The sequence below is a fragment of the Sinocyclocheilus grahami genome, unplaced genomic scaffold (assembly GCF_001515645.1).
Source record: "Sinocyclocheilus grahami isolate Dianchi unplaced genomic scaffold, SAMN03320097.WGS_v1.1 scaffold147.1, whole genome shotgun sequence".
Classification (NCBI taxonomy): Eukaryota; Metazoa; Chordata; class Actinopteri; order Cypriniformes; family Cyprinidae; genus Sinocyclocheilus; species Sinocyclocheilus grahami.
The window spans coordinates 574,836-588,275 of record NW_015505326.1 but is presented as its reverse complement, the minus strand read 5'-3'; the positions used below and the strand labels follow the sequence as shown (position 1 = coordinate 588,275).

At 37.2% G+C, this 13,440-nt stretch overlaps 1 protein-coding gene across 1 annotated transcript in view; it reads right to left on the bottom strand.

Annotated features, from left to right (window-relative positions):
* LOC107591876 (fibroblast growth factor receptor like 1) overlaps positions 1-13,129 on the bottom strand; it is a 77,093-nt gene extending 63,964 nt beyond the window's left edge. The window contains exons 1-2 of the mRNA XM_016281147.1: positions 12,746-13,129; positions 12,301-12,397 (exon numbers count right to left, since the gene is read on the bottom strand). Coding sequence (XP_016136633.1) covers positions 12,301-12,364 — 64 coding nt within the window. The 5' untranslated portion in view covers positions 12,365-12,397; positions 12,746-13,129. The remainder of the gene's footprint in view (positions 1-12,300; positions 12,398-12,745) is intronic.
* Positions 13,130-13,440: the final 311 nt, after the last annotated feature.

Here is a 13,440-nt window from a genome sequence, read left to right as displayed (position 1 = left end):
ATTCCCAAGCACTGAAACCACTCCCACAACTCTCACACACTTCACACATTCCAACTGCTGTGTGGATTTCAGCATAACAGCTGGCTATGCTTTTCACTCTTATAACACACATAAAAAAAATGTAAATAAAAACCCTGCAAAGATTCAGCCTGGATGACCACACCATAAAATAACAATTAAAAAGTGAAACACATTTAAACATATGAAGTAAAAAAAAAATAATAAAGTGTTATAAAATAAAGAAAATAAAACAATTTACAAAAAATGATAAAAGGTGCTTGAATTAAAATAAAATAGAAAATTACTATTCCCAAAAACAATAATAAACAGAAATAAAAATAAAATAAAATCCGTCAGGCAGAACGACTGTCGCATGTCCTGTCTGACAATGGTGAGGAAATGTCTGTGCATTCCACCAATCATTTAATGTCACTCAACTCTGCTGCTGTTGTTTAGGCACGGAAAACCTTTCACCTTGAACAGGGTACGCCAGCATGGGAGGCATGTTGTGATGTTCAAGAGACAAAGGGGAGCTTGGTATTATGAGGGTCAGAGGGTTACATTCCTAATTGCCTTGAAAACAAATTGCAAGGGGCAAGAAGAAAAAAAAATGGACAGACCTCCAGAGTCATGCAAGTAGAACAGCCACATACAACAGACCCAAGAAGTATCTGGACACCTACATCACACTTACAAAATGCATAACTGTCACTGCATTCGATTTTGAAAGCATTTATTTGAAAGAAAGATCACAAATACATTTATGTTTGTTGACGACACTATGAAGTATGCAAAAAAGGGTAAAAAAATCAATCGAATTGCCATTAAATTGCTTGCATACTGTTACAGCAGCATACTTAGAAAGCAATACGTGATGCAGTTCCACATAAAACAACCTCAAAAGCTGGGAAATGCTGACATCTTTGACACGTTTAAGCCCTTGCGATTCAGGACTGCACAGCGGAATGCAGCGGGTATTGATGGCAGATTTCTTGACGCGGCTGATATCTAGGGCAGGTCAAACACAACAGAGGCAGTATGGTTAAGTGCCCTACCTTACCTAAACAAACAGACAAACAAAAATGTTTTCGGGAAGCTGACGCATTTGCGTGCCAGGGGACGGTCGTGACTGCAAGAGATGCCTTCCATCAATCACGCACATAGCTTGTTTTTTTGTTGGATGCTGGCGTGGACTTCTGCAGCACGGGGAGCATCAGAGCCCTTTCTGACATATGACATATACACAGCTGCTGGTGAAGCACAGGCCCCAACACAAACTGACATGCCAAATCCCAAAGAAAACAAGGGGAGCTGTCTCCAGTCTGAGGATTGCTTTTCAACATCTCATTTGTAATGCAACCAAAAGAACAGGTGGGGATATGGGGGCGGGAGCCGTCCCAGACAGCGCAGAGGAGCGACGAGCCAACAAGTCCGAATCACAAAACGGGAAGCGTTTGAAAAAAAGTGACACACAGGCAGACAAAACAGGAGAAATGTTATTGCAAGACCTCTGGTGTGGGGGTCAGGCATGCGACCCAACCTGGTCCTCTATACTGACCTTTGTCCTTTTCTGCTGAGCACTGGCCAAACACAGACCAACGGCCCACAACAATGAGCTATTCAGCCTATGCTATGACTAGGAAGTGCGGGTGAGCGTGTGAAACGTGTAGGACTGATTCCCAGCAGCTATCAGTAGACTGTTTAACAAACTTCCCATTTGACTAAGATTTATTGCTTTGGGACACACCATTTGTATATTTGCTATTGTAAAGGGAATTTAAGAGTTGGCATCCGGCGTATGCACAACATCTGTAATCAGCTTTCAAACTCCAATCTGGGACAGCCAGCATACTGGGCACCAGGGCCACAAATTAACCAGGGCTTGGGGCAATGGAACCAAAATGAATAAAAAAAATAAATACCACTCCATAATTAAACTAAATCTATTATGGCTGTCGCAATTAATGTGAAATCAAAAATGAATGAAAAGTGTTGATTACAGCATTACATTTAGATCTGCTGGCACTGCATCAGATTTCTTTTTACATGCTTTTGAAAAATTGAGCAATATAACAAAATCACACAAGTTTCTGTTGAGCTTTTGAATGCAATGTCCAATCAGAGGCATTTAGATTAGTCGCCGGTGAAAACAGTTCAGTGTGCGGCTCACTGACTGAATTCTGTACTCTCACAAATTCTTAAGAAACAATTCATCATAACAACGGGACTTTTTGCAGTAGTGCATAACTTGTACTGGACTGAACATCAGTGGTGTAATGTAACAAAGTAATAATACTTTGTTACAGTACTTCAGTAAAGTACAGATACTCCCAAAAAATACTTGAGTTTTTATATTTCAGCCAACTTTTACTTTTACTCCACTACATTTCCTAGTTAAAATGTATACTTTTACTCCGATACATTTCCCCGGAGCATATTCATTACTTACTACAAAATAGTCAGAAGTCAGAAGAACACAGACTGCAGGAAAGCAGGATTGATGAATCAGTGGTCTGGCATCTTCAAGTTAGAATCCTAAAAACACCTTTGCTCATGTGCAAACAAGTGCGCGCACAACCGCGGATAATTCATTTAATCATTTTCCACTCAAGTCGAGGGGTGTGCGATATACAGCATCGTCTGCGATAATATAGTAAGTGTTGTTGTAATGATGTGCAATCTGACATTATCAAGTAGGCTATAGTCCGAATCACAAAACGGGAAGCGTTTGAAAAAAAGTGACACACAGGCAGACAAAACAGGAGAAATGTTATTGCAAGACCTCTGGTGTGGGGGTCAGGCATGCGACCCAACCTGGTCCTCTATACTGACCTTTGTCCTTTTCTGCTGAGCACTGGCCAAACACAGACCAACGGCCCACAACAATGAGCTATTCAGCCTATGCTATGACTAGGAAGTGCGGGTGAGCGTGTGAAACGTGTAGGACTGATTCCCAGCAGCTATCAGTAGACTGTTTAACAAACTTCCCATTTGACTAAGATTTATTGCTTTGGGACACACCATTTGTATATTTGCTATTGTAAAGGGAATTTAAGAGTTGGCATCCGGCGTATGCACAACATCTGTAATCAGCTTTCAAACTCCAATCTGGGACAGCCAGCATACTGGGCACCAGGGCCACAAATTAACCAGGGCTTGGGGCAATGGAACCAAAATGAATAAAAAAAATAAATACCACTCCATAATTAAACTAAATCTATTATGGCTGTCGCAATTAATGTGAAATCAAAAATGAATGAAAAGTGTTGATTACAGCATTACATTTAGATCTGCTGGCACTGCATCAGATTTCTTTTTACATGCTTTTGAAAAATTGAGCAATATAACAAAATCACACAAGTTTCTGTTGAGCTTTTGAATGCAATGTCCAATCAGAGGCATTTAGATTAGTCGCCGGTGAAAACAGTTCAGTGTGCGGCTCACTGACTGAATTCTGTACTCTCACAAATTCTTAAGAAACAATTCATCATAACAACGGGACTTTTTGCAGTAGTGCATAACTTGTACTGGACTGAACATCAGTGGTGTAATGTAACAAAGTAATAATACTTTGTTACAGTACTTCAGTAAAGTACAGATACTCCCAAAAAATACTTGAGTTTTTATATTTCAGCCAACTTTTACTTTTACTCCACTACATTTCCTAGTTACAATGTATACTTTTACTCCGATACATTTCCCCGGAGCATATTCATTACTTACTACAAAATAGTCAGAAGTCAGAAGAACACAGACTGCAGGAAAGCAGGATTGATGAATCAGTGGTCTGGCATCTTCAAGTTAGAATCCTAAAAACACCTTTGCTCATGTGCAAACAAGTGCGCGCACAACCGCGGATAATTCATTTAATCATTTTCCACTCAAGTCGAGGGGTGTGCGATATACAGCATCGTCTGCGATAATATAGTAAGTGTTGTTGTAATGATGTGCAATCTGACATTATCAAGTAGGCTATATCACCAAATCACACACAGAGTGCACGCACGTTGATTTATTAGTCTATTAATACTCAATTCCAGGTATTCTAAATTGTAGAAAGCAAAAATGCGTCTGTATGCTTTTTATATTTATATAATTTAATATAGTTAACTTAATCTATATCATGCAAAGATTACCATTTTTCTGCAGATATCAGCATAACACATTTAATAATCATTTTATACAAGTTCAGTAAAGCAATAAGTGACTTACATTTTAGACATAATATTGCTCGTTTTTGCTCAATTTTGATCAACAACGAAAATAGTTCCAAACAAAGATCACAGCACTGTTTTGCATCTCTGAGCAATGAACCGTGTTTACTTATCGAATGAGTCAGCTTTTTGAACGAATCGGTTGAATAAATGATTCAGTGATTCACTCTAACACAGTCAAATGCTTTGTTCCTGAATGAATCAGCCGTTTTTATGAATCAGTTGAATCTCAATGACTCACTCATTAACAGTCACTTGCTATCACCTACTGGCGGTTTTAATTTCACATTTCTATTATTTTTTTCATGTTTTACATAATTTCAAATATCAGTATCCAACGTTTTATGTAAATAACAAAACATTATTTATGCATCTGTAAATGCATTGATGTCCCTCTGAGAGACTCAAACTGTGTAAATACATCTAAACGCTATTTCAGAAGCAGATTCCAGAAATGTTTTATGTTGGAATGAAAGACATTAAGTACCGGATGAAGTGCTTATTCTTACCCCAAAATGCAAAATGGACGAAAGAGTTAAAACTGAACACAATCTTGCTACTCGAGCTGTGTATGGACATTTTTATATATTTATTAGTTTCTTGTCTATTTTGCATTTACTTGTACTTTTACTTTCAATACTTAAGAAAGGTATTTTTTTTATCTTAAACTTAAGTACAATAAATATCACATACTTTAAGACTTTTACTCAAGTAATATTCTAAACGGTGACTTCAACTTCTACCAAAGTCATTTTCTGGTAAGATATCTGTGCTTTTACTTGAGTATGGCTTTCAGGTACTTTATACACCACTGCTGAACATTCAATCAACATTAATAATAATTATTACAATATCAAGAACGATAATCAACAATGATTTGTCATAACACTGCAGCCCTACCCTGTTACTACGGAGCCCTTAAAGGGACCTTTGCAAAAAAAAAAAAAAAAATACAGACTTTCGTTTGCTCATGAGAAACTTTGTGCACGGGTTGCAATGTCCAGTTTATGTAAACTATAACCTGTTTCCTTTGTGCGTCACTGCAATTTTAATGTGAAGAAAACAAGAGTATGGATGCACATAACTTAATAAAGACCTATTTGCTAAAAAAATGGTTTTCGGGCAGTAGATGCCTCTAATATCACGGACTTATGTCCACTTTAAAGCATACTGAGACGGCTGAGAAACCATGCCTTGAAATGGGCTTTTTTTTGCTAATTTCAAGGCAGGTCCATAAAGACAAGTTCAAGGGTCCAGTATACTTATATCACGGCCTTATGTCTGCTTTAAAGGGGTCATGAAGTGGCTTTTTATATATTTTTTATACTGTTGTCTGAGGTCCACTTATGACATTTGTGTGGTTTTTACATTCAAAAACATCAAAATCAATAAGTAATAGGCTATTTTCTATCCTGGTTTTGAGGCCGGCTTGAGAAACGCTCGGTTTTTATGGGTGTGCCCATAGAGAAACCTCGCATAGAAAACTCACTGTGAAATAAGCTGATGGCACAATACGGCTGTGTGCATTGAGCTTTCATTTTGGATTTCGTTAGAGCAGTTCGTGGAGTATTCGTATAATTCATTTGTCATTTACTGAAGCACCTTTATATAATAAGACACTTTGTCCATATATAGCGCTGCTCGCAATACGTGCTGTTAGAACTGAATTTAGAAAATCAGCATTTCTCTGCAAGGATGCATTAAATCCGACAAAGTGGTTTAATAAAGGATGTTTTGATCTTGTGAAATACAAATATTTTAACACACACACATATACATATATATATACACACTGCCCTAATGAAATTCAAAATTTGCACTTTTGACTGTAACAATAGTTTTTTATGAACCATTAAACAGAGCATATAGGACAACGCACACTGAGCCGCCCATTGCAACATCAGTCCATTTTGCAGCACATTGGCCTCCACAGAGTTAAATTGGTTGACGAGGACATAAGGCCTTAAAATATGATGTACTGCTTTAACGAAAGCCAAAATTTGAGCACCTTTTGACTGTGTCAGGCCGTGACAGAGGATGCGTTAAAGAGGACATACACCTGCCGTGATATTAGAGGCATACTGCCCTGAAGAATGCCATATTTTGAGCAAATATCTCTATTAATTCATGTGCATCCATACTCTTGTTTTCTTTACAGTAAAATTGCATTGATGCACAATTAAAATGAGTTTACATAAAAAGGACGCTGTAACGCGTGCACATGTGAAAGGTTTCTTATGCGCACACAATAGTTTCTTGTGAGCACGCAAGAAGCTTCTCGTGAGCACACGAAAGTTTCTCATGAGCATGCAATAGTTTCTCATGCACATGCCAAAGTTTCTCGTGCTCAAGCGAAAGTCTGTGTATTTTATGTTTTTCGCAAAGGTCCCTTTAGGGGCTTTGTAAGTTCCTGTTTGTTTGTTTTTTTAATTATAGTTTATGCAGCTGTTGTGTAAATACATGACCTTTGAGATGAATTAAACAGTCTGTGTACATTAATAAAAATGCCTTGTCAGATGCAGCTTCTGTTCCACCTCTGCAGTGTAAAGATGACTTCTGATATTGATAAAATGTAATAATTTAACAGTCTATAGTATTCTGATGGACTCATGCTCCTAGTCACACATTTAGCTAAATGTTTGTGCAACACCCAATTCAAATTAGGCTGTTTTTTCTCTTTTCACACTCCCATGATTACGAGCACATCCCCCATCGAGAAACAAGATCCCGCACCAGCATCCAGGCACCATGAGGTGCCAAGGCTAGAGGAGAAACTCCCCAACCAGCACTGCAGGATCTGTAATTTTGCCACTGCAAAAAAACATATACCACACATCCCATGATCGGAGATTTATGACCTAATCAAAAACACATTAGCCAGAGTGACATTGATCACTAACAATATCACAACAAAATCCTCCAATGGTGTCTGAAGTCATCCAAATAATCTACAACCTTTAAAAAAAATCTGACAATATTTAAAATAGTCATATATGAACACATTAACCAGGCCAAAATTTGTATATAGAATAACCGTTTTATAAAAGCAATAAGCCCCGTGAAGCCGTGGTTTACAGTGAATTTATAACAGTTAAGAGTTTTAGGCACTCCGCTTCGCATCGTCGCATCGTGCCTAACAATGCCCCTTAGCTGTTTTAAATTCACTGTAAACCACGGCTTCACGGGGCTTATTGCTTTAATTGAATCTAGCACTTGCTTCCGTCTCACTGATAAAACCATAAAAACGTATACTCGACCATTGAAAAGTTTGGGGTCTGAACATTTTTTTTAATGTTTTTGAAAGACGTCTATTATGCTCACCAAGGCTGCAAAAATCAAAAATACAGTAAAAAAATAAAAAAATAAAAAGTAATACTGTGAAATATTATTACAACTTTAAAATAACACTTTTCAGTTTTACTACATTTTAAAACTCCTATTATTCCTGTGAGGGCAAAGCGGAGTTTTTCCATTACTTCACTACTTAGATTATTTCTTATCATTACCTAGATTGAAAACAGTTGTGCCGCTTAATATTTTTGTGGAAACTGGGATACGTTTTTCAGGATTCTTTGATAAATGGAAAGTTCAAAAGAACAGCATTTATTTAAAATAGACATCCTTTGTAACAATATAAGTGTCCTTCCTCTCTTTTTGAACAAGTTAATGCATCCTTGCAGAATAAAAGTATATACAGTACATTTAAACAATATAGTAAGTAACCATAATAGTCAGTCATTGATCAATATACTTTTTCATTTAGAAAGAGTTGCATAATTAAGAATGAATTGGAATGAGTTGTGCAACATCTTTTTTCAACTGGATCTGAAGGCGTTTGATTTTTTCATGGTCTGTTATACTTCAGTATCACACATGGAGGTTTGTGTCTTGGTAAAGCAAATGAAGCCATTTATGTTCCCCAACCATTTTCCGCCTCATTACAGAAGAATGTCCCTCACAGTCTATCGCAAATGGGAGTAGGTGACACAAAAATGGCCACTACGTAAACACCATTTGACTTCACAATAACTACTTTATTGGGTCCACTTAACAACCATTCCTTGAGTCTTCCTCAATGGAAATTAGATTTACAGCCTTCTTTTTCTCAAGCACGTTGTCCTCATGGTAAGCCATGCATCCAGCCATCTAATTGGTACTAGTGACTGTGCTTCCAAGGTTTAGACCATGAACAACACAAAACCAATACTACACAAGTAGAGGAAGTTTGAGGATAAAGGAAACCGAATAGTAATCAACCCTTCCACTGTTTTGAGACACATTTAAGTGGGCAGAATGGAGTTACCAACTGTAACACCATGTCTCTTAGACTGTAAATTAACTTCCTGGATGGTCTTCTGGTCGTAAACCATGAGGTGGAAATAGGAAAAGGAAAAGGTGAAGAAAAAAAAAAAAAAAAGGAGGAGGAGTGAAGGGGGTAGGGAGAGGTGAGAAAATCACTGTTAAGTTTACAACTCCAGTTTTTCTGGGTCTTTTTTTTTTCTTTTCTCCAGAGATGCAGATTTAATGACCATCAGATCGGAGTTCATAAGTGTGTTTACTTTGCAAGCAGACCATCTGACTGTTTGCTCCGTTGAGATTTCGGATCCACAAATCTCAGCGAGTATATACTGCAAGGGTGGTCTACATCCGTGTAAACATATCAGCGTGTGTCTACAAACGCTTCAGCCCATCTTCAGAGCTCAGACTCCCTTAAACTCTTGTCCTCTGAAAACACCCCCCACACAAGCCCAATTATTGAGTAAAAACATGAACAGTAAATTCTGCATTATTGATTAAGAACCACACACAAATGTATTTTTGTTTCCTATGAGCCAGCGCTGAGGTTATCCCTGTCAGATGACATAATTCATATCGATATCATCTGACAAAACAAAAAATGGGAAACTGTAACAAGGCTTGAGGGTCTTAATTACAGTCTCTCAGTGTCTTAAACACAATGAAATCCATTCAGGCTATGAGGACACCGCATCATATAAAAGGCACACTTACATTTTTTCCCATGGACAAATTGTTGAAATTCCACATGGGATTGTTAAACGCTGCTTCTGGCATGGCTGGTGAACGCGCCAAAAGTGATTCAGATGGGATTGGATGCATACTGCATTTACAAACATTCAAAATCGCCAGCTGGAACGAGTGGACAGAGGATGGAATCGGATGTTAAAGGAGACATATTATGCCCCTTTTTACAATATATAATATAAGTCTCTGGTGTCCCCAGAAAGTGTCTGTGAAGTTTCAGCTCAAAATACTCCACAGATCATTTATTATATCATTTTGAAAATGCCTATTTTGAGTGGAAGCAGAAACACACTGTTTTTCGGGCCGGTCTCTTTAAATGCAAATGAGCTGCTGCTCCCCGCCCCCTTTTCCAGAATAGAGCTGCGCCTTTACAGCTCGGACCTGCTAAAAAATCTGTTTTGTTCTGATTATCATGTTTATCGCGCTGAAATCATGCGTTTTAAACCATATTAGTTGAAACTTCTGGTATACGTTTTCTGAGAGCACACATCCGAAGCACACGCACAGAAAGCGGCTGCCACAGCATGTGAGTACTAAACTAAGTTCTCATTCACACACAAGTTTACGTTAAAAACACGCATGAGTTACAAAAACAGTCGGTTATGTCTGTGAAGGTAAACAGCTGGGAAATAAATCACATGTTTATTTTAGATCTGTGTGGCAGCAGCAATATACAGTAAATAAATCAATAAATCCACTTCTCTCTTGTCTCCTCTGAGGCTGGGACTCTAAATAGTGTTCTGTGCTCGTCTGTGCAGCCAAAGACAGAACAGTTAGCATGTTTTGCTCAAACTTTCACCATGGCATTAGAGCTGGTACACCGTTGTCGCTTGCGAAAACACAATGACAGCACCATGGGTGTAAACTTACAGATTAAGTGGCGGTAATATTATAAATGAGATCCCTTTGCCACGTCACCAAGGGAGCGAAATCAGACGCGCTCATTTTCTCAGACGCTTAGAGAAAAAGGCTTACCAAAACAAAGTTACTGGGTTAATCTTTTTCACGTTTCCTTGGTTGGTAGATGCACCGGGGGACCTGATTATAGCACTTAAAATCTGGAAAAGTCAGATTTTCATGATATGTCACCTTTAAATCTACTACTTCGAGATGCCTAGACCTGCAAATATTGCAAAGGCTGAACAATTGTAATGTTTCTTTGGCAGCGCTGCACAAACTGCACTTCCGTTAACAGCGGAAAATGTTTGCCATCTGACGTGAAGCACTCCTCACATCAAGGACAAAGGATCCTTACTCTACAGGTCCTGAACTGATATTATTCACAAATTACATGACTACAGTTGTAATCTTATTTCAATAATGCAAGTTAAAAAAAAAATAAAAACTTTTACTTTTTTTAATGAAGGTTCCACATTTTATTGTGTGGGTTTTATTGTTTATACCACCCATCAGTGCATTTCATTCCAAAGAAAATTTGGAGGAGAAAAAAAAAAACTGTGTCTTCCTTTTTTTATCTCAATGCAAAAACTTGTTTAGCCAGTAAAACATTTTCCTCTTTGGCTGACATCATGAATCCCTTGCCTTTAAACATCACAAACAATTTATTATGGGAAAAATCAATTCCTGTTCTACATTTTTTCTTTGATAACATAAGTCAAATGGGTTGCGCACACTGTTTCATGTTGACATTAAAATATTGTTCCCATGTAAGCGGCAGCTGTAAGATGCATTGTAATATAGTACAGAATGGGGCTGCACGATATATCGAAATATCGCAAATGTAAATATCGCAATATGCATATCGCAACGGTGTGCGATATCCGAATCATTTTAATAATAAGCTACTTAAATTAAAACGTTGCAAAAGGTCAAATTTTTTGTTCGACGCACATAGCAGAGAATAGCTTGTCATTACAAAGAGTTATTAAGTGCAATATGTTGCAGAAAACAACTCTTTGGCGTCTCGTCTTGCTGTCTGACACACACCTGAAGCGCGCGCACAAGCCGCATCTCACACAGCGTATCTTCGTGCGCACACACACAGTTTTCCCCCCTTTTTCTTTCTTTTTTTTACTGACTGTTCACTTGCCTTTAATCATGTTTGAACTTTCTCAGACTATAGTTTTCGCTGTGGTATATGAAGAAGTTAAAGTGCATGGAAAGCAAAGTCACAATGATATAAAATTAGTGTCATTCATTTTTTTTGTTTGTTTGTATGTTCACATTGATGTTAAAATTACATTTTCTGATTTGTGACATTACTTTTTATGTACTGCTAAAACACTGCTGGTCACTTTCTGAAGTTGTAGTGATTCTTTCTTTTCCAAGAAAGAATGTGAAACAAATTGGTTATATTATTTTTTGGTTATATATATTTTTAAATATTTTAAAATATAATTTAAATACATTTTTCACACTTTAAGCAATATCGTATCGCATATCGAATATCGCATTTTTTAACAAGGTATCGCATATCGATTTTTTTCCTATATCGCACAGCCCTACTACAGAAACAGAGTACAAATGTAATTAAAAGGACAATTCACTCAATTATATTTGTTTATCTTCAAAATAAAGACATAAAATTAAATCTGAGAGACTGCTGTCCCTCTTTTGAAAGTCAATTTACTCAAAACTTATTGCCATATGAATCTGTTTAATCTATGTCTAAAGAGAAACAATCACTTTCAAGCTTTAAATAAAAGCAGACTCATTTTATGAATGTTGCACAAACAAGAGATACATATTTCTTGCCGATCTTCGAGTTTTAACATAGATATTTAAAAAAAAGTTAGTAACTAAGAGATATGTTGCTGAATTCATTAAACACACTAGGGGGAAATAGTCTAATGTTTTGGTACCTGACAGGTTTGTTACCGGATAAGCCTAAATTCTTTTGTTAAACTTTCTAAAGAAAATCTTGAGCATAATAAACAAGCGCACAACATGCATGTGTGACTATTTAGTGACTGTAACTAGAACGCCACTATTTCATGTTCATAAAATCAACATATACTTAAAACAAGAATATTAAAATGTCAAAACGTGAATTTTTAACAAGGGCAAATATACTTGCACTCACCTCTAGCACAGTCTGTCGTGAAAATAATGTTAAATATGAAGAAAACTATCCAAAAAAGTTCCATGATGTCCCTGTTAAGGCTCTCTGGTTCTTCAATCTATGAAAGAAATAAAACTGTTAGTGAGAACAAGGACTGGTGAATTAACTCTGAAACACCAGTGCAATGCCAAAACACTTGTGAACTTCTGTTGCACTTGTGTAAATGTGTGTATAGGACGGAATTACATTTCTAACGCCAATTAAGTTGTCTTATAAAAAATAAAAAAAAAAAGCAAAAAGCAATGCTTCCATTAAATCATAATACAGCACAACCTGCAACATAGAGATATTTTACTCGTGAAAATAAGCTGTATGTGCATAAAAAGCGGTTCCAAGTGGGTAAAAGGTACGTTTTAAACCAGAAAACATGCAATCAAATATTCAAAGTCAAACATGCGAGACTTACCAACTTTCATAAAGCTGTTCCTTGCGACTGATAGATAAAATATCATGCTTACATCCTCCGGACGATTCGTGCCTATTTAAACATCCAGCGAATTCAAGCGCTTTATTTATCACGCGCAGCTGTGTTCCTGAACGCTCTCGCGCGACACTTCTTAATAGACGCGCTGATTGCTGTAGACTTCTGTAGCGTTCGATCACAGTCACCGCGCGCTATATCGCGCAAACAGTTCAAATACCATGGACTTCATCGCCATAGATTCTTCAGAAAACAAAACACACCCCCGACAATTTTTACAGCACCTACATTTGTATCAAAGCGTTGTTTTAAACACCGTTAGCTAAATATTTCGCCGTCCAGACACGCAACACACACACACACACACACACACACACACACACACACACACACACACAGGAGTGCGAGACAGTCCAGCCCTACGGCCAACTTTAGACCAATCACAGCGAGCCTCTTCACTCTTACTGTTTAACTCTTTCATCATCATAATAATAATAACAATATAACAAATCAATATTATTGCAATTATTACTAATATTATTATTACTATTATTAATAATAATAGTTTTCATAAAATAAAAACCACACCATTTAAAACATCATTATACTAAATCCAGTAGTTACCGTTCACTGAAAACTGACCTGAACAAAGTCTGACATTCCAAAGACCTATAAAGACA